The sequence below is a fragment of the Megachile rotundata genome, chromosome 6, assembly GCF_050947335.1.
Source record: "Megachile rotundata isolate GNS110a chromosome 6, iyMegRotu1, whole genome shotgun sequence".
Taxonomy (NCBI): domain Eukaryota; kingdom Metazoa; phylum Arthropoda; class Insecta; order Hymenoptera; family Megachilidae; genus Megachile; species Megachile rotundata.
This window is the reverse complement of record NC_134988.1, coordinates 2,977,987-3,000,229: the sequence shown is the minus strand read 5'-3', so window position 1 is coordinate 3,000,229 and position 22,243 is coordinate 2,977,987. Positions and strand designations below refer to the sequence as shown.

Sequence of the window (22,243 nt, the reverse complement as noted above, 5' to 3'; positions counted from 1 at the left end):
TAGAACAAAACACATAAGTTTATTTAATTGTTATATATACAATAATTAATAATCGCATTTAATGGTGCATTTCGTTGAAGCAAGGGAGGCATAAAGACGGCTTTTTCGGGCAATCGCTGCAAAACGTTATTACTCTTATAGTTTTTTGTCTTGCTACTTCAGTTCCGAATTTTTTTACTTTTTTTTTATAGCAAGAAGTGAAAATAAAATAATCAAAGAAAAATAATAATAATAATGAAGTAAATAATAGAAACTTGTTTTCCAACAGAAACAAATGAAAAACAAAAAATGTTATCTCCGTATATTTACCTACTCCTTCTTCTGTTAAATAATTTATTTTCTTTCTCTCGTCTTTTATTTAACAAATTCGAGTGCAGCAGGTTTTTTTACTAACCGAAAAGTTTCGAACTGACTGACTTTTGCACTCGAACTGATCTCAGCGCCACGTGTACTACCGGTGGTACACGATGTGATAACTGCTCTAAACAAGAGAACTAATTATGTATTGATGATATAATGAAATATTGTGTAATAATACACTGCTCAAAAAAAATATGGCATAGAAAAATTTTAGGCAAAAATTGGCCAAATTTGACTGATGATAACTCCGTGAAAAATCATCGCAAAGTTATGCTCTTTTTTTTTTCAAATTAAAGCTTGAGATCTCTACTTTAAGACGCTGTAGTTTGATTTTAGATTTGATGCATCACTACCACAATAACACCGTAAATGTGAGGTCATGTTTGCTATATTGAAAATTACAAAGTTGGACGAAATGCATGGACTTGCCACATTTTTTTTTGGTGACACTGTTTACGGCAGCATAAAGTACAAACCTTCATCTTTAATTTCCAGTATGTGAAAAACCGCTACCATTTTTTCCCGCAGAGATACAGAACTTTAAAGAAACCCTTGCATTTATGGCATTTACCGCCGGCATTAGCATTACCCGATATACACCTCGGAAAGGTTGCTGGACAGATTTTGCACATCATATGGATCTGACAAGAGCCTTTTTTTGTGTGTATTTGTGTGTGAGTATCTAATAATGTAAATATAAATAATGAAATTATTTATATGTATACGAGGTGTGACACAAAAGTAACGAGACTAGTCCAATAAATTATTGTACCTGCAGAATTAGTTCTCCGTGACATTATCACCTTCAAAGTAGTCCCCTTCAGCATTCACACACTTTTGCATTCGGTGCTGCCATTGCTGGTAACAGTTCTGGAACGAGGTTTTTGGAAGTCCCTTCAGGAGATTCTCCGTTTCTGCTGGAACCTCTGTAACTGAGGTGAGATGGATTCCCATTAAGCAAAATTTAACTTTAGGAAATAAAAAAAGGTCGCATGGGGCCAAATCAGGTGAATAAGGAGGATGCCCCATCACAGTAATATTTTTACTGGTCAGAAACTGCTTGGCAGACAGTGCCGTGTGAGCGGGTGCATTGTCCTGGTGCAACAGCCATCCATCGCTTCACAACTGTGGCCTTTTTCTCCTCATTTTTTCACGAAGTCTTTTTAGTAGTTCAATGTAATAGTGTTAGTTAACAGTCTGACCACTGGGAAACCACTCAATCATTACAATTCCATTAATGTCGAATTTTGATTTTGACATGCGTGCATTTTTAGATTTTGGGGATCCTGGAAACTTCCACTCTGTTGACTGGCGCTTACTTTCTGGGTCATAGGTAAAAATCCATGTCTCATCACATGTTACAAAAGAGTTCAACAAATTTTACAAGAAACTTGATGTTTATTCGCTGTTCGGTTTTTACAATATTTTTCCGGCAGAATGCAGTTGCACGTGTTTACTAAATAACGCAATACTTCCAAATGGTATGACCGATTCAATCGAAATTGGCAACATGGATAGAGGAGGTATGTGGAATGATGCCACAAAAACAATTGCTGCCAATTCCATTGTTTTTTCAAGTTACAGACCTAGTCTCGTTACTTTTGTGTCACACCTCGTATACACTATTAATAACTGTGTTACATCGCGGACACTCAACTGTTTGTCTAATTACATTTATTTCACAAAGATAAGAAACTAACTCTTCATAATTATAAGTTAAGTGCAGAAACTCGTGAAGTCGCATGTTCACGAATTAAGAATCTAGCAACTATTAAACACAAGGAATATTTCTACGGCTTCAGTATGTCTCTATTATTGTTATGTGTACATATACAGTGAGGAGCAAAAGTGAACACACATACGATATTTTTACGAAAATGAAATTTTATTCAATGTTTCCATATAGAATAAAAAAAAAAAATACATAGTATTAAGTACAATGTTTTAGATTTCCAAAAAAGTTTTACCCGTTATGATGTCATTAATATTTTGATAAATACAAATGTTTTCCGTGTAGTCGGTTTTGCATCGCATCAGAAAATTTGTGGTTGAGAAACGTAAAGATAGCTTTGTAAACAAAGACCAGTGTTGTCTGAAATCGGGAATTCTCTAGTAGTTGCACTGTTGTTGTTCGTGCAGTAAAACATATTAACATACTGTCATGAAAACATTATCTAAAACTGTGAAAGATAGTATTATTTCTCTATTAAAATCTGGCTTATCAACGCGAAAAGTTGCCAAAAGGCTTGCAGTCAGTCAGGCTGTGGTACATAAAATAAGAAAACGGAACCGGATTTAAATCTAATTGAAAATCAATGGGACTTATTGGATCGTAATGCTAAGACCACCCCTATAGAAACGAAAGACGAATTAAAAAATGCCACTGACGGAAGAGTGGAAACGCATTACTCAAAATTATTTAAATAAAATAATTTCAAACATGCCAACACGTTTGTAACACATCATGTGACAAAAGGGATGTCCCAAAAAATATTAAATTAATATTAAAATTATAACTTTATTGTTAGATACACTCTAAATAAGAAAAAACTTTATGTAATATTAAGTGTCCGAATATTTTTTCGACACCAATATCGGGTCTAATTTCGTTTATCATTTATTATGTAGAAAACAATAAAAAATAAAGTATTTAATTTTACATATTTGTAAACTAAAATATGTGCTTTAATTCATTGCGGATCAGAAAATTCGATAATCACATTGCAAGTAAGTACATAAAGCTTTAATTTCGCAAATACCATAGTGTCCGAATATTAAATCGAGTAACTGTATTTGAAAAACGTCCCGAAACCGCTGTTGTCATGTATAATAATAAGGCTCGCGTGTGAACATAAATGCGAATAACTCAGAAAACCACAAATTACCGCAAGATATCGTTACAGATTCTTGTTCGGGAAGCTTCCAGCTTTCATTTAAGCCTATTTGGTAGGTGAACCGAGGTGAAGATCACAACTTTTACCTTACATAAACATTAAATATGTCTATGGTTTATATCTCTTTCCATATCAGTGTTAAAAATAAACATTTTATTGTGCAACTTACATAATTATAATGTTAAAGTATCATATAAACAGCCGGTAATAATGGATGAACATAATATTTGAGAAATAGTGAACAGCATTATGTTAAACTTTACCCGGAAAAATCGACTTTAAAAAATGTTCAACTTTGGAGGCTCATATCTTCGAAATGGTAATAATAAAGTCATTAAAACTGTGAAAACAGTATGCACAGATTCTTTATAAGCTATTTCCATTAAACGGATTTCAAGAATTGCGATTTTCATTTTTTGACTTTTGTCCACGTTTTCGCCGTTTTTCGCCACTGTGCACCGTCGTGCTTTTTATATATTTCTTGTACTTTTTTACTCTTACTTCTTCTTGGAACACAAATTTTGTATGGTAAAATAATGAAATATCTTGAAAGGAGAATTGCCGTTTATTAGTCTTAAATTTAATAGTTAAAGATTATAGTTAAATATAGATATAGTTAATATTTATATAGATATAGTTAAATTAAAAATTACAGAGAATCGTTGACAGTTACAAACGAAATGTATAAAGTAAATGTACATAAATATGCAATGTTATAAAAGACGATATTAATGCATATAATCAATAATAACGATAATTTTAACATAATAAATGCAACACGATTAATAAATTATTAATAGTTACAGCAGTTGTAGCACCATTCTTTGAAACTTTAGTAATGATACATTAACGTAATTAAATACTTAAACGAAAAAAATAGGTAAGTGGTATTTGAACTGTACTCCTTTTGATCTGCAGTTGAACGCTTAACTCTGGAGCTAATCATTTTTTTAAAGTAGCTTTGTTCATGACAATGTAAGTTATTTACATTGATTCCATAATGAATAATGTATCACTTCGATGGTATGGTTCGTTATACAACACGTTATTTTTTTATACACGTGATTTTCTTACTTATTCTGGATTCCCACTAAACCTTCGACTGTTTTCCGAATTTTATGTACTACGCTTGGGTTTCCTGCCGTTACAAGGCCCTGATGCAGAGTCAAAAATGCGATGCCAGAAAAAAGTTACAGGTCTCTCCTTTTGGAACTTACACCTAAACTAATTGTAAGTGTACTTTATTCTCATTCACACGCATTCTCGCATTCACGCATTACCAAATACTCATCTTTGCTATTCCCATTGCTTATCCTAATGAATGTATAACTATTTACATTTATACATATTTTACATCGATTATTCCATTAACAATGTTGGCGATTTAACTAACTTTGGTTGCTTCTTTGATTTCCTTCTTCCAGCCACCAGTATTTTTTCATTCAAGGGTATGTTTGTTGAACATATTCTTGAATAAATTGACATTGTCTTTTGGAAGCGTAGTGCTGTAAATGATCTTGAGTGCTATGTTTTTATTAACTATATGTGGTTCATATAAAATTTTCTTGTTTATAGTGCATTGAATGTGATAAGTAATTGGTACATTGTGTGCGTCAATTATTATTCCTGTTTTGTCTAGGTATAAAAATGCCTGGGGGATGTATGCTGTTTCCAGTGTACGCTAATGGAATTCTTGCTGCGAATACAGTGCACTTAGGAGGTAGTTGGATTCAATATTTCTATTTGCAAAGTAAATCCGTGTATCATGATCGAATCAATGCGCGGTATTTCGACTGTATCGTATAATTTCCCTGTACTAATGTAGTGTCTTATAGTTTGACTCCTTGCTTTTAAACAGTCATGTACAGGCATTTTCTTTTTCTATGATAAGCGGACTCATATTGTACCAGACTGGACAGTCGTACGTTCATATGGGTCGAATTTGTAGCACAGTATTTTAATTTTCTTACTTAAATTAGACGCTGGGAAAAGCCTGTTGTTGCTCTGGAAGGCTTTCGTAGTTTTTTCTAAATGTATTGTAACAAGCTCATTCATATCAAGAAGTTCGTCCAAGTTTACTCCCAAGTATTTAACTACTTTTCCGTGGAGAATCCTCGTACCATCTACAAATAAATTAAAATTTTTATATTCGTTCCCAAACGTGAGGAATTTTTATTTTCCTTCTAAATAGCATTGCCTCAAATTTGTTAGAATTTATTTTTTGTTTCCAAGAACTGCAGTAATCCAAATTTAATTGAATAATTTCTGTAATGGCCCTGTTAATTTTTTTTTTACACTTTTCCCTTTTATACGCATATATGATTACGTCTGCAAGTTGTAGAGTTTTTATAAAGAATGAAAATGGGATGTTAAAAAGTTGTGAGAGTTGCATTATGAAAGTTGAATAGAATTAGTATTGTAACTGTCCTTTTTAACCGACTTCGAAAAAGGAGGAGGTTACTCAATTCGATCAGTATATATTTTTTTTTTTTATTTATGTACCATTATTTTTTAACAGATTTTGAAACTCTAATGAAGCAAATGTACAATCAATATCTGAGACTAAAACTTGTGGTGGGCTAAGTATTACAAAAATTTTTCTGCACTTTTATATTGTATTTTGTACAGACCAAATAAGATGACAAATGTTTCTTTATCAATTTTAGCATACATGGTTTGTCCGGAAAGTAATGCAATTAGGTGCGTAAAAAGGAATTTATTTATGTTTGTTGGTTTTTTACGCAGTTTTATTATAAAATTAATAGTATGTGTTTTACAACGTCTTTATTTTACGGCGTCTATACTCGCACTACCGGTGTTGTAGGCCTGGATATATCGGGTCTCGTGGTGTTGGCTAAGAAAAGGAGGCTTCCTATTAATTCTCTATATGGCTTATCTTCCATCTCCCTTTTTTTCATCAGGGGTCTTTGGCTCCATTTCCCGCGACAATTTGATTCCTAAAGCTACAGGAGTAGATGCAGATTTACATTCGTTCATCTCAAACTTTTCTATTAATTTCTTTATATATTTGCTTTGCGAAATTTTAATCGACCCTGTATCTCCCTCCCTTTCAATCCGTATTCCGAGCATCTCTTTCACTGGTCCTAAATCCTTCATTTTAAAGACTTTACTCAATTCTAATTTTACTTTACGCAATACTTCTAACGACTTTGACACTAACAGCAAATCATCTACATAGACTACAATTATTGCAACCTGGTCATCTACATATATTGCCTGTATATACACATGGTTCTGCTTTCGACGCGTACAGACTGATTTTCTCCAATTTTTCATTTAATTTATTTTGCCACGCACGGCTTGACTGTTTTAATCTATATATTGGACGACGCAAATGACATACTTTATTATTATTATTATATCCAAACATCGGCGGTTGCTCCATATATATTGTTTCTGATAATTCACCTTGTATATACGCCGTAGTTACATCCATCTGATGCACATAATAGTTCATTTCTACACTTATTGCTAACAACGTTCTTACAGTTTGTATTCGAGCAACTGGAGCATACACATCTAGGTAATCTACACCGTATTTCTGTCCACAACCGCGAGCAACTAATCTAGCTTTGTATCTATCTATTTCGTTGTTTTGGAGCCTTTTTATATGAAAAACCCATTTACAAGAAATTACCTTCATTTCCGGTACTCTATCGACTAACTCCCATGTGTTACATTCTAATAATGAATTGTATTCACTTTTCATCGCTTCTAGCCATTGCTCTTTATCTGGTCTATCTAATGCTTCTTCTATCGTTTCTGGATCGTTGTCTACTGGACCTATCGCAACTTTTGCCATCTGATACTGTTTCTTAGGTCGTTCTCTTTCACCAGTTTTAATTAATTTTGGCCTACCATGTGCTCTTTTTCTCTCTGAATTGTCCTGACCTAACTCATTACCTATGTCTTCGTATGTATCGGAATTTAAATTTTCGTACAAATTGTCTAACGTTTCATCTTCTAATCTACTTGTAGATTCCTATGTAGATCCGTTTTCTAGTATCTTTTCTTCATTTATCTTATTCTCATCAAACAATAACTCTATATTTACACGATTTATCTTATTACTCATATTTTCTATAAAACGAACATCACGACTTTTGATTACTTTTGTGGTACCCGGGATCCATAATCTATATGCCTTTGTTTCTATAGAATATCCTACCAGAATTGCCTTTTCTCCCTTTGGCTCAAACTTGGAATACTGTTGCGATCCGAAAATTCTCAAAAATTTAACAGTCTGTTTGTGTCCTAACCATAACATAAGGTGTCACCCCACCGTTTGCCTTTGAAGGGCACCTATTTCTTAAAAATACCGCTGTACTCACGGCTTCGGCCCATAAACCCTTTGGAACATTCGATTGTATCAACATTCCGCGCGCCATTTCGACAATTGTTCTATTTGCACGTTCTGCGACTCCGTTCTGCTGCGGTGTGTACGGAACTGATAGTTGGCTAGTAATGCCCTGGCTTTCTAAATATTCATTAAATTCTTGACTGACATACTCTTTGGCATTATCACTACGCAATTGAACTATTTTACATTCTGTTTGCTTTTCTACATGCAGTTGATACTTTTTAAATTCCTTTAAGATGTCACTACGAGATTTCAAAAATACTACTTCTACATATCTCGTTCTATCGTCGATAAACGTCGCAAAGTAACGCGCACCTCCATACGATTTTGTATCTATCGGGCCACAAATATCTGTATGTACTAACTCTAACACATTTTCGCTCGATTCGCACCTTTCGCGAATGGTAGTTCATGAATTTTAGCTTGATCGCATATTTCGCAAGGCAATTTTTGACTTTTCGACGAGAAATCTACTCCGTATACTATATTCTTATCGGCTAACGCTTTTAAATCATCGTAATTTAAGTGTCCGTATCGCTCATGCCATAATTTCAATTTTACATTAGGATCGTTCATAGTATTGTAAACTCTATGATTAACCGTTTCTTTAACTACATACATATGATTCCTTTTAGACGCGACAAAAACTAACGAGCCATCCGATCTAATCACTTTCGCATTGTCTTTCGAGAACTTCATTTCATATTGTTTTTCCGTAATAGCTTGGACCGATATCAAATTACTTCTTAAATCTGGCACATATAATACATTCGCTAATTTTATCGGATTTACTCTACCATGCGAACTAACGTTAATTTGTACAACTCCTATACCGTAAGATTTTATGTTTTCTTTACCGGCCGTACTAATATTAGTAATCTTTTCGTCCGACAAAGTTTCAAACGCGTTCCGGTCATTACACATGTGTGAAGTTGCCCCGCTATCGAGGTACCATTCATTTCTTTCAGTCGAACATATCAACGCCGAAATAGCAACTAACGAATCTTCCTGTCCGCTTATAGTACTCGCTTGGCTCGCTCTACCTTGATCTTTTCTTTTTACGTGACAACGAATGGCTGGATGCCCATATTTACCGCAATTATAACAATTTCCGGAAAACCTTGCTTTGTTCTGATTGCCTCTTGTTCCTCTTGTTCCGCCCGTTCCGCTGGTTCCGCCTGTTCCGCTCGGTCCGCTCGTACCGCCTGTGTACGCGTGTACACGCTGTTCCTTGTTCACGTAGACTTTCGAGAAACCAGAGCCGATGATGCGCCATCTTCTTTGACGCCTTGCTTCCTCTTCTATTAATTTTCCTTTTACAAAATCTACCAATAGATTAGTTTTTTTTTATTAAAACACTTTATTTATGCGAGTACTATTTATTGTTGGCAAGAAAAAACTTTGTGGCTCTTTAAAAACTTTGAAATTTTATAAATTGTAATTTTTGACTCTTCCGACTCTAAAGGTTGCCGACCCCTGCACTAGTCAAAAGAATTAAGGGAACAGAAAAATTCCTTAAATTTTTAGGTCATATTCAAATTGCTCTGCCTCCGTTGAAATTCATCGCAGGAGACATCCAGAATAGTCATTTTGAAGATTCAGGTCTCTAGTTTTCGACCTTTTGTCTCAAAAATTTTTTAGACTTTTTTTCACTAATTTTTCTTTTTTTGACATTTTTCTGTTCCCTTAATTCTTTTGACTAGTGTATTTTTGTAACGTAATAACATTGTTCTCAGTAAAGTTTCTTATAAATTAAAAGAAAAAATTGAGGTTTTTCTACCCGTTTCTTATAAAATAAGAAATCTCTTCTTATATTTCTTCTGAATACTTATCATGAGGGAAAACAATGACATTACCAAACTCAACCTGATATTGTTGGATTTGTTCGGGAGAATCTCCAATTCGGTTTAATAATCCTTCGGTGGTTTATGAAGTATCATTTGCAGTTAACGAGATAGAATGGGCAAGGTTATCAGGCTTCATGAAGAGATTATCGTCTACACAAATTATAATAGGTAAGGAATAGAATGTCGTCGATCTTCTTACTGTTTCGTTCATGTTATTAATTAAGAGTCTACTTTCATTAATTTCATCATTATTACAATTCATTGTTTTTTCCTCTATAGGTTGTAACGAGGCATATTTTTATGCCTCGTTACGAGTGGCCACCAGGCCCGCCGGCCTCTCTCCTCCGCCCTGCCAACCCCTCGTGGCGGGGCGTATGGAAGAGTGCGTGTTTTTTTTTCGTTTTTGTAGTTCCCGATTTTATTATTATTCGTGCGCCCCTTTCCCCCCCGGCACCGGCATGAAGACGAGCGGCCCAAGGAAGAAGCATCCGCGGCTCCGGGCGCGGGGGAAAACCCCAACCCTAGAGATGGAGGCGCGGGATGGAGCCCATCAGCCACAGCCGCCTGCTGACCGGTCGCCGAGCCACCCGTCCACCTCCGCGGGGGCGACCGGCAGCCACCACCGAGGGACGCCAGGCCTGGGGACGAGCCACCCCAGCTGCCACCCGAAGGGGCCCCAGGACCTGGCCGCAACACTACTTGGCCCATTCCTGGCGCCGAAATCCTCGGGGAGGGGGAACTTCGCGCACCGAGGACCCGAGCCGCGGATACGGAGAGAAGAAGCCTGCGAGCCGCGAATCACGACGCACTGCGAACCGCCCGCGTATCTTTGCGCCTTATTTAGTTTTTTTTACACCGTATCATAATTCCTTTTTTTCTCTTTCTTTCTCCCTTTCACGTTTCGTGTGTGTGTGTGTGTGTCCGATCGGTGGAGTGTGGACTTACCTTGGCGCCGCGCCCAGACAGAGAACGACGCCTACCCGGACACCAGCGTACAAAGGTAGGATATTTGCCTTCTTGCAAGATCCATAAGCGAGTGTGTGTGCGTATGGGTGGTTCCTGGCGATAGGACCACCAGCCCCGGCGACGAGGACCTTAGGGACCGTATTCACGGAATATCGCTGTACAGATTTGCGCTTTCTGTCCCCGCGATTCTGGGCCGCTGATCCCAGTTCGGGCTACCTTTTTTTTTCTTTTTGCATTGTATTTTACATTTAGGTCCAGCGTTCCCTTTGTTGTCCACGACCCCCAAGAGGGCGTGCTCCCACAGTGTACCGCGTTTTCTTTTCATTTCCGATTTTTATTTTGTATCACTCGCGTGTATCGCGAGCCCTCGTGTCGCGATATCTTTACCGCACTTAGCGATCGTGACCCAGTTCCCTTTCCGAACTTTGTACCACGAAGGGCTCATTTACGTTCTTCTCGAAGGGCTAGCTTCGGCCCACAATAAAGCCAAATTCATCGTAGCTACTCGCGGATACTCTACTTATTTTCTGTCCCCCCTTGAGTACCGCTCCCGGAAGAGCTGCCGTAAGGGTGATTCCCCCGGACGCGTGCATTGCACTGGCGCCCCTTTAAAGAAATCGTCCGTGGGTGTGCGTATCGGGACGTGGAGGACCGCTTTCCCTGGCCGCCCTCCACCTCAGGGACTTTTCCTGTCGTCCCTCCTACCGATCCGTCACAAGGTAATTCCGACATCGCGGTGACGATAACGCACGATCCCGGGACGCGCCATGCCGCCGGGTCGGGAATCACCGAGGGGTTTTAGTGGGTACAAATCCCACACTGCCCCCGCTCCTCCCCCGGGGAGTGGGGGTGTCTTTTCGAAGATTTCCCCTCGCTTAAAAAAAAAAAAAGTAATTCCGACAAGGTTGTTCTTTCCTCTATAGGTAATTCTGACAAGGTTATTCTTTTTCAAGGTTCCCCTGTGTAAATCAGGTCATTGCATTCACCTTGATCTACCATTCAAAGTAACTCTTACACGAGTCCACTTGAATCTCCAGTTCGCAGTGGTCTCATCGGCTACTCACCCAACAACGCAGGAGGGGGTGACGCCGGCATCGCATACTTACCCAACACTCCTGTTCGGTGCGACGGTGGAATCTCACATACTTCAGGGTCATTCACCCTTTGCGGCGGCACTGATTGCACCTCGGACACGTAGGTATTCGAGCGGGAAAATCCTTGAATGATCTCACTGGATTTGACTTCTGCTATCCCGCGCGTCAGGAACACAAAAGCTATCATTATTTCGTTTTCAAAAGTCATTGTCTCATCCCTTTCGTCTGTCTCAAGATCCGCAGCAGGTGTATCAGCTATGGAGATGACTACTTTCTTCAGATACCCATGGCCAGGATTGACGTTTAGAGTAGGCAGTACAGGTTGTGGATGAAGAATAGGATTTTTATCAGGGTTGACAGAATTTTGCGAAAGTGCGTGAGCTTGGCATTCACTCTCCCAGGTTTGTATACGATACTATAATCATATTCATTCAATTTAATGCGCAATCTAAGTAGTTTGGATGTGGGTCCTTAACATTATGTACTTAACATTATGAATTTCTATATCAATTTCATCTCCCTATAGATAAATTGGAAGCAGCTAAAGTCCTAGCAGCTAAAGCTAAATTAATATACAATTAATACTGCTGACAATATACCCATACAAAACAGGTTAAATTTTCTCCGGTTTTTAAGGATGAAATAATGAAGTAAGTAATTTTCTTCTCCGCGACGATATAATTGAACCATTAGTTTCTTCTTACAATTCTCCACTCTGAATGGTGCCAAAAAATCTAATTCATCCGGAAAACCACGGTGGAGAATGGTTATTAATTGCAGGAAGTTAAACGAAAAAACTGTGGCAGATGTAATATTTCAGTAAGTAATATTTCAGTTAGATCTCGCCTCAGGTTTTCACCAAATTCCCATGGACATCACATCCAAACCCAAAACGGCCTTCTCCATTCCTCATAGCCATTACGAATTTAATCGTATGCCATTTAGCTTAAAAAATGCTTCCGCAACCTTTTAGAGAGTTATGGACGTAATATTATCTGGACTTCAAGGTATAGAACTTTTAGTTCATATAGATGATATTATCATCTATGCGGTTTCGCTTAAGGAGCATACTTCGAAATTAAGAAATCTTTTGGCTCGGTTACTGTTTTTTCGTAAATTCCTACGACTTGTTACGGAGGTAGGTAATACTGAGGTTTGAAGTCGAAGTAAATAAAAAAAAATACAAGAGTTTTAATCATAAAAAATAACGATTTAATTACTAGTGAAAATGAAACTGTATGAACTTTGAAACAAGAACGCGGGATTATAATGTTTCCTGGTTGGAAGAGATTATAATGTTTCTTTTCTGAGTTTTTTGGTATAACTAACTAACAACTTTTCTGTTTGCGTACACGAAAAGTTTGTACTTCCGCCTCTTCGCCTGATCAGTCATTTTCCTAAACCAATCGAATTTAGGCATCACTGACCTATCCCTACTTCCTGCGTCTGAAACGCGATTTGTAAGAAGTAGGAAGTATCAGAGGTGAAAGACGTAACTGTAAATGTTAAACAATATTTGATGGAGTTTCCACTGGGTATGAGTGCCGATTACTTGACGGGAATGACGGCCATCACGGTCAATTTGGAGATCTTTCGGAAACTTCAAAAAATCTAAAATATACAAACTGCCGTATTAAGTAATAAACTGACTCTCAAAAACGGTCTTGTTGATTTGCGTGCAATAAGCATGCTGGCAATTTGTAGTTTGGGTACTGTCCCTGGTACAAATTGCTAGCCATCTGGAATTTGTAAAAATGTAAAATAAAAATAAATCCTAATATATTATATTTCGTGGAGATGTCACGAAACACCTCCCTTACAGGTTTGAATCGTTCGATCGGTCGTGTCTATGTGTCTCCGTCTCTTCTGCTCCGACTCTTCCTCTTCTCCTCCTCATTGTCTTCTTGCGCAATAACAAGCTGCCTGGATCCTTTAATATATTTTTTAACTCTTCGTCGTTTTTGTTGCGTTGAATATTTACATTCTTCCTCGAGAAATGAATCAACAAGGTGGTTGGACAGCCAAGCAACTTCCGCCTAGAAAACCGGCGATGCCTAGGAATGCCAGACGAATGTCTGCCTTTAATTACCGCAAATACCTGGAAGCACTGATGCCCGCGAATTGGGCAGATGACCGCCAGCCAGTACCACCTGCAGGACCCTCCAAACCGCGGGTGATGAATGACAAACAGAAACAGTGGGTCACTTAGATGGAAGATCACGCCTCGCCAAGGAACCGACTCTACTCCACCGGCACAAGTCAAAGATCCTGCCGAGATCACGTCCGGAGTGGTGAAGGCTTCGAAGGAGTTAGTGACAAACGAACTGCTATGGCAGGAAGGGCCATACTCTGGCACGCACCCTGCTAAGCGTATTTGTAGTCAAAATTTGGACTTCTTCACCTTCCCACTTCTATTTGACAGGGTATTCGCCGACTTGGAAGCGGAAAACCCCCGAGTTCGACGTAAGACGCCATTTTGTGCTTTTCAGCACGTTATGAAAAAAAAAAAAAAAATAGAGTGTGACGGATCGGTGGGGGGGGGGGGGGGAAGCCCGAAGGGGGTTCCCTGGAGTGGGGGCAGTTAGGGAAAACGGCCCTCCACGCACCGATGCTCACACCCACGGACGATTTCTTTAATGGGGCGCCAGTGCTAATGCACTCGTCCGTAGTAATCGCCCTTCCGGCTGCTCTGTCGGGAGCGGGAATCAGAGGGGGTCAGAAAAAAAACTAGTAAAAGACCCGCGAGTTTGTATCCAATAGAAGGTGCTTTTATTCGGGCCTCCAAGTAGGCCACGTAAGCAGAACAGAAAAAAAAATGAATTCGGGGGGGCCCCACGCGTTACAAGCAACGGTCGAGGAAAAGGGGTCGACTCGCCAGTTGCGAGGGAGGCTTTCGCGGCGCGGGGGCTCACGGTACGCGCGAGTACAGAAAATATAGAAATGCAAAAAGAACGCTGAGGTATTCGCCCGCAGGGAGCACGCCCTCTCAGGGGTCGTGGACAGCAAGGGGACGTTGGTCCTAAATACCCAAATACAGCGAAAAGAAAAAGAACTTGATTAGAGGGGACAGTGCCGTGTAGACTGTCCGCGGCCTCTAGGGTCCTCGTCACTGGGGCCAGGGGTCTTATCGCCCTCGCCCACGCGCAAATGAATAGCAATAAAAAGGGTACGGAGATGACTCCTACCTTTTTGCGCTGGTGTACTCCAAAAATTCCACACAGGGGCGGCGGCGACACACACTCCACGCAGGCACACACAAAAAGAAAGAAGAAAAGCACTAAAAAAAAACGGAACGCACCACTCAGATTCGGAAAACAAAACGGAGACGTACAACACACGGACAGGGAAAAAAAAAGAAACTGGCTTTCGCGAAAGGATGCGGCTATCTATCGCGGCGGCTCGCTGGCTTCTCCTGCTCGAGATCTTCTTCCCCGGTTCGCGGAATTCCCCCACCCTGAGGATTTCGGCGTCGAGGATGGGCCATTCCGTGGTGACGTCTGGTGGCCAGGTCCTGGGGCCCTCTCGAGGTGGCAGTTGGGGGTGGCTTGTCCCCAGGCCTGGCGTTCCCCGGTGGCGGCTGCCGGTCGCTCCCGCGGAGGGTGACGGGGTGGCACCGCGACCGGACAGCCGGGGTCTTCTTTGGTGGACCCATCCCGCGCATCCGTCACTCAGGGAGAGGTTCCTCCGCGACCGGGGACGACGACGGCTCCTTCGGTGGTGGTTGGAGGCAGCAAAAAAAAGGGGGGAAAAGGGTGGCGTCCGATATAATAAAATAAAAAAAGAAAAACACACACGCTCGCTCATTCATACTTGCCCCAGCGGCGAGGGGGTCCGCTTGGGCGGAGGAGTGGGGCTGGCAATTTGGGAGGATCCTCGTAACGAGGCAAAACCAAAAAAAGAAGGTAATCAACCAAATGAAAGTATGCCTCGTTACACCCCCCCCCCCCCCCCCCCCCAAAATTGTCCTACCCCCCTCCTCGCTTTCGCGCCCGCTCCTAGAGGCCGCACAACGAGGCGAGCGAGCGGCCGACTTGAGAGAAAAAAAAACTGCGGTCCTGCAACATACTAGGACGTCGTTAGAAAAAAAAAGGACCGAGAAAAAAAACATCTCACAAACCCCAACCAAAACAAAAAAACGAAAAGGGACAGAACGGTGGGTCCCATCCAGGGAGGGGGACCCTTGCTTCCTCAGACCCACTGCGCCTGACTCCGTTGTCGGTCGCGGGGAGGAAGCAGAATAAAAACCTCGCATACCGATGAGCGACGGGCCACGGAATAAGAACTGGCGCAAGAAGTCGTCGCGCCGTCTTAATCCGGGCGCGATAAGCCTTCCTCAATCAACCTAATTGGCTTAGCCAAATTAGATGAGAGGCCGGGCTTTTTCATCGTCGTCGGCCTATATTCAGTATTCTCCAGACAATATTTACTCACACTCGCTGATCAGCTGTTTCGGAATGCGAGTCAATCAACGCCCCGTAAATCGGCGGAGACTCAGCATTAAAATCCGAAACCCTAAATTTCGCTCGACATCAGGGGTGGCGATGTCGTGCGATAGGGCGATCCGCAGAGCTGCCTTCTATCTCTACCGTTCTCTGAACAGAAAAATCTGTCCCCCACAACGGAACGGAGAGAGAGGCGGTGAGTCGAACAAAACAAAACCGAAAAGTTTCAATACAAAATCAAAAATAAAGAGGTGAGAATACTGCTGCAAGGTAACACACAGTAACACGACACACCCCAAAAAAGAAACATATAAACGAGAAGAAAAATCAAATAAAATATAAGAAATTAAATTGCCGCCTAAGTGGCTGGCACACAAACAAAACAAAAGAATAAATGAAAAGAGAAAAAACAAAATTTTGGGGGGATAACGAAAACAAAAAAGAAACTCAAAAATATAATTATCAAATAAAGGGGGGAAGAACTGAAAATAAAATAGGGAGAAAAGAAAAATAATAAAAGACGGCATAAACCCCTAAAATTCCACCACCACACATAAACATATATATATTTTTTTCATTTTTAATTTTATAAAATTTTTTTTTTCTTTTTTTTTCTTTTTAAATTTTTTTTTTCCCTACGTAACTAAACTAAATTACCCACCACCTAGACAAAGGACAAACAAACCAAAGCGGTCACCCGCAGGCTTCCTACCGCCTTCGGTGTGGGGCCGCCCCTCTCTTTGCGGGACCTGCCCGCGCACAATGCGGGCAGGACCGCAGGGTCACCCCTGGCTGGCCACACCTAAAGCAGTAGGGGCCGGCGGCGGGATACGGACACTGCAGCTGTTTGTGCCCCCTCCGCCGGTACCGGAAACAAACATCTGCGGGTGCCGGGCCCGCCACCGCCGGCAGTGCCGGTCCATGCGACGGCGCATTCCCCATTATTCCTGTCATTAGCGACAGGAACTGCGTCGTCGCCTCCAGAATTCGGCCCTCGGGGCCACTAGGCCCGGGGCCGACGACCGCGAGGCCGGCCACGTTTGGCGCCTCCACCGCGAGGCGGGGGCGCTTCACCGGCCGGCGCACAGTGGGCCAGCGCGGCGAATTAGCTGTTCACGGCCAATTGTAGCGCTATTTGAAGACTTCAAACGAAAGTATAGCGGTCGCTGTGTCGTTCCAGCATTTAAAACAAGTATTATTATTACATTTAATCACACCGGATTATTTTCTTGCCAAAAAAATTAAAAATAAAACAAAAATAAGCGTTATATTTCAAAAAGTTAGTGAATATACTATACTCTTAATGTGGACGTTCAGTTTATAAGCATAATTTTTATTAACGTAAACATAAGTTTAACATGGAAACAATTTTTATGAATAAAAATAAAATTTATTTATTATTACTTATGTATCATCGTCATCGTCTTGTAGGTCTTCTTGTAACATTAATTTTTCTATTTCATTCTTGAAAATATTAAAACGCGAAAGTGTTTTATAAATTTTTCTGTCTTCTGCCGAAATTGAAGATATTAAAATATTGGACGTATATAATAAAGTCTGAAAAAGGTCCGTCAATGTTTCTAATTGCGAAAATTTTCGTGTGTGGTCTCTTCTAATATTTCAGAAATCTTTGTTTCGTGCCTTCATTGCTTCTTCAGAAAACATTCCAATGGGCAAACCAGCATTTTGTATTATATCTGCACCATGCAATAATATTTTGTGCAAATTTAATAGCATATAAAACCAGTCGTACTCTGCTGCATATAAGTTAAATGTTGCCATTGCATATTCTTGAAATAAAATCGAATGAATTAATTAATATACTTACAGAATATATAATAAAATATAGTAATGTCTATTCGACTAAATACACAATATATACCTACGTGTTGCTGAAGCGTGTGTCACGCGACGCTTCAAACAATAATAACTTCTGCGGTGGGACGAGGGGGGACATGAATCCTTTTGGACTAAAATAAGGAAATCCTGCTGAAAATTTTGCACTATGATAGAGCCTGCAATTCTTTGCACTTTTAAAGATATCCCTTGCTAAAGATGAAAGACTATGAAAATAATCTTTAGTTCATTGAGAATTATTTTGTAAATAAACTACAGCTAATAATTTGTCACGGCATATGTATTCTCAATATAAACATATGCTGTTTATTAAAGAAAAAAAAATTTTGCAAAAATGTTTAATACTTTTGCCAGGGCATCAATATGAAAAAGAGTAAATTTTTCGGTGAAAAATAGCATTCATAAAAGTCTGATCTTTGAATGCTTGTCATGACTATAATTTTTAACGAATTTCATTACTTTAATCGGTTTTGAATTCGCCATATATTTAGCAAGCGATATATGTTCGTTTCATATCGATCCAGGAAAATCAAATTTTTGGCAAATGAACAGCTAATTCGCCGTTCTGGCCCACTGTGCGGCGGTCCGTTGCCCGATGGGCCGGGGGTCGCGGTCGAGGAGTGGGGGGGAGTGTCGCTCCCTTTTCGGGGGCGCTCAACCCCCGGGACCTTTTTCGCCTCCTGGGCGTGGAGGCGGGCGCTGCGGCGGGTTGCGGGGCCTTCCTGGATCGGCGCCTCCTCTTCCGCCCCTTCCGTCCCTCGCTGACCCCTGGGGTGGCGACGGCGGGCCGGACCTCTGATGCCCGGTTGTCCTCCGGGGCCCGCCGCGGCTCCAGGCACGCCCCTGGGGGCAGGGGGTCGAACTCCTGTTCGGGGTGGTGGGGCGCCGCTGCACTGCGGGATGTCGCCCGCCCTCCCCTCCTTGCTTGACGCAGCATCCTTAAACAAAACTTCGTTAGGAGGGGTCAGTGGTGGGCCGTCGTCGGGGTCATCACCGACAAACGGCTTCAAGTCGGAGACGTGAACCTTCGGAACCATACGGGTTCCGGTCGTCTCCAACTCGTACACGACGGGCGATAGGACCTTTTTTATTTGGAAGGGACCAATATAAGCGGCCGCCAGCTTCGCGGCCACATTTTCTGCGGCGGACGAGAGGACCCTATTCCGACGCCAAACTAAATCGCCTACCCGGTATTTAATGTCTCGATGACGCGCATTATAATACTTCGCTTGTCGCTTGTGAGCGCGTTCCAATTGTTCTCGCACTAAGTCGTGCAATAACAACAAGCGACGCGATCGCTGTGCCCAGGCTTGCGGGTCTCTGCGGGAGAGCAGGGGTTCTCCTTCCACGGCGCGTCGAATACTGCCGACGGATCGTGGGGCTCTTCCAAAGTTGAGCACCGCTGGAGACTCGCCAGCTGAGGAATGCACAGCAGTATTAACAGCGAATCGGAATTCGTGCAAGTGCACGTTCCATTCACGGTGGTCCTTTTCAATAAACGATGAAATCATCGTTTTTAGGACACGATTAACTCGTTCCACCGGATTCGCTTGCGCGTGATACGGGGAAATCGTGTAATGCGTGATTCCCCATTCTTCTAGAGTCGAATCAATCTCTTTATTGCAAAACTCGGTACCGTTGTCAGTGAGGAGTATTTCGGGGGCTCCCCAACGAAATAGCACGAGGTCTTCAAAAGCTGTTAAAATAGCCGACCCCGTAGCTTTTCGGAGCGCCTTACACTCTACCCACTTTGTAAAATTGTCCAAGAAGACTACAACGTACCGAGCTTGACCACGCCCGGGCGGAAAAGGGCCCATTACGTCGGCGGATACCACGGCCCATGGCCGTTCGGGGATTCGCCGGCCCATGTGTCCAGCGGGAGCGCGCTGCTCGACCTTGTGCTGTTGACACACGGGACATCGCTGCACAAAACGGCGGATGTCTCGGAACATCCCCGGCCAATAAAATTCTTGGCTCACCCTTTGGTATGTTTTATCAATACCGGGGTGACCAGCGGCCGGGGGATCATGGGCATTTCGAATGGCCTTCTCTCGAAGATCCTCGGGGAGAACCAACTTCCACGCATCGTCATCCTCTCCGATAATTTCTTGCGTGGGAGACGGACGGTGATAATACAGACGTCCGTCTTCAACTCGCCAATCGGGGTACGACGCGGGGTGCGATTCTACTTTTTTCAAGCGGTCAGCGTACCAATTACTCTCAATGTCCTTGAGAGCCGCTAAAAAGTCGTGAACAGGTGGTTCTTCAGTGACGACGTCGTTCGGGGGTACTATCGCACATGAAAGTGCATCCGGGACGTGGTGGAGGGCTCCTTTACGATGCTCAATAGAAAAAGAGTATTGTTGCATATCAAGGGCCCATCTCGCCAATCGTCCCGTGGGATCTTTTAAATTATGCAGCCATTTGAGGCTGCTGTGATCCGTAATAACAGTAAAAGAGTACCCCTCGAGATACGGACGGAGTTTTTTAATGGCCCATAAAACTGCCAAGCACTCTTTTTCGGTCACTGTATATTTTTGCTCGGCAGCGGTCAAGACTCTATTCACGTAAACAATGGGGTGTTCCTCCCCATTTTGTTTTTGTGTGAGGACCGCGCCGATTGCATAGTGACTCGCGTCAGTCTGAAGAACGAACGGCAACGAAAAATCAGGACGTGCTAAAACGGGGGTGGTGCTCAGGGCTTTTTTCAAATTTTGAAAAGCCGTTTCTTGAGCCTTACCCCAATGCCAGGGCTCGTTTTTCTTAAGCAACTGCACCAAGGGGACTTTGTCACGCGCATGGTTCGGCAAAAATCGTGCGTACCAACCGACCATGCCGAGGAAACTCCGCAGTTGCTTGACCGTCGTGGGCGCCGGATACGACAAAACCGGCGCGACCTTTTCGGGATCGGGTTCGAGGCCCCTTTGGCTTATTAAATATCCCAAATACCGGACCTCTTGGCGACAAAATTCGCTCTTTTCCCGATTGATTTCGAGCCCTGCTTCGTTTAATATTCCAATGACCTTTTCGATCCATTCAAGATGGTCATCGAAGGTCTCATTGACGATAACAATATCGTCAAGATACGCGAAGGCGTGAGGTTCAAGCTCAGGACCAATCAAGCGATCCATCAGCCTTTGAAAAGTGGCCGGGGCATTGGTCAGCCCGTACGGCATACGCGTAAATTGGAATAACCCTTTCCCTGGGACTACGAACGCCGTAATTTCTCGACTGGACTCTTCCAGAGGAATTTGGAAGTACGCCTGACTCAAATCGATGGTCGAAATGTATAGTGCAGTGCGTAATTTGTCCAGGATCGCGTCCATATGCGGAAGAGGGTATGCGTCCTTCTTAGTGACATTGTTTACATCGCGATAGTCAATACAAAAGCGATATTTCCCGTTCGCTTTTGCGACTATCACGGGACAACTCGCCCAAGCGCTTGACGAGCGCTCAATAATTCCATCCGCAAGCATCTTGTCAACCTCCGCGTGCGCGACTTCGTAAATTTTCGGAGATACGCGTCGCGCGCGGTGTTTAATCGGTTCGTGTCCTTGCACGTCGATTTTATGCTGAACAAGAGTAGTCGCGGGAGGTTTTTCCGCAGGAGGGGGAATTATTCGATCCAACAGCTGATTTAAGCGCTCGCTTTGTTTCGGAGTAATCTCAACGATAGCGGCGCAATCGGCGTGGATAATTTCCCTCGAATCCTGCAAACCTGGAACAACAAAGGAATGAACGGGACCATTCCGAATTTTCCAAGTCGCGTTCGATGTGTCTAGGGAGATTTCAAAAGCCTCCAGAAAATCTATCCCCAACACGCAATCGTAATCTAAATTGTTCGCGACTCGGATTGGTAATGCTATCTTTCGCCCGTCGATTTCGATCTCTATCACCGCTTCGCCTAAGATATGGTCCTGCACGCCATTGGCCATACGCATTTCCCCGGAAAAAGTGGGATCTATACGCGACCCTAACCATGCAATCGCGTCTGGTCCCAAATAGGAACGCGCGGCCCCGCTATCAATTAAGAGGGGCCTAACTTAACCTAATCTATTTCTCCGCCTTACCGCATACCCAGGGGGTGGATGAGATACCGAAGGGCGATTGCTCCACCTCCAGGCTGAGGGACCCCAACTTGGCAGTGGTTTTGGTTCCCAAACAAAAGTTGAAGCCAGTTAACGCGAACACCAACTAAAAACTGATACAAACTACTACAACAAAACAAACAAACTAACCAAACGAAAGGTAACTGAATAGCGAGAACGGGCAAACGAAACGAGGAAGGGGAGAAACACATAGCACATTAAACATTACACAAGGCAAACTGTGACAAAATTCTAGATAAACAAAATTAGTATCACTTGTCACCAGCCAACGGCCATACTAGTCAGGATATACC

At 42.1% G+C, this 22,243-nt stretch overlaps 1 protein-coding gene across 2 annotated transcripts; it reads left to right on the top strand.

Moving 5' to 3' along the window:
• Window positions 1–856: 856 nt before the first annotated feature.
• Window positions 857–17,185, top strand: LOC105663765 (uncharacterized). Of its 2 annotated transcripts, XM_076532733.1 has the most exons (8): window positions 857–4,484; window positions 4,894–4,974; window positions 5,773–5,828; window positions 5,921–5,954; window positions 9,582–9,650; window positions 9,762–11,642; window positions 11,778–11,943; window positions 12,069–17,185. In XM_076532733.1, exons 2-6 carry the CDS (start codon window positions 4,902–4,904, stop codon window positions 10,346–10,348), a joined length of 819 nt encoding a protein of 272 aa, XP_076388848.1. In that variant the 5' UTR covers window positions 857–4,484; window positions 4,894–4,901; the 3' UTR covers window positions 10,349–11,642; window positions 11,778–11,943; window positions 12,069–17,185. The 2 variants fall into 2 exon arrangements, with proteins under 2 accessions (XP_076388848.1, XP_076388850.1); XM_076532735.1 differs by having other exon boundaries at window positions 9,582–11,642.
• The last annotated feature ends 5,058 nt before the right edge of the window (window positions 17,186–22,243 follow it).

What these genes read in the sequence shown, in the direction of transcription:
- LOC105663765 (XM_076532733.1), top strand. Translation starts at nt 4,902, where the DNA reads ATGCCTGGGGGATGTATGCTGTTTCCAGTGTACGCTAATGGAATTCTT. An exon ending in ATCTGAGACTAAAACTTGTG is followed by an intron (nt 5,829 to 5,920) that starts GTGGGCTAAGTA and finishes TATCAATTTTAG; the next exon opens with CATACATGGTTTGTCCGGAA. An exon ending in CCGGAAAGTAATGCAATTAG is followed by an intron (nt 5,955 to 9,581) that starts GTGCGTAAAAAG and finishes TATCATTTGCAG; the next exon opens with TTAACGAGATAGAATGGGCA.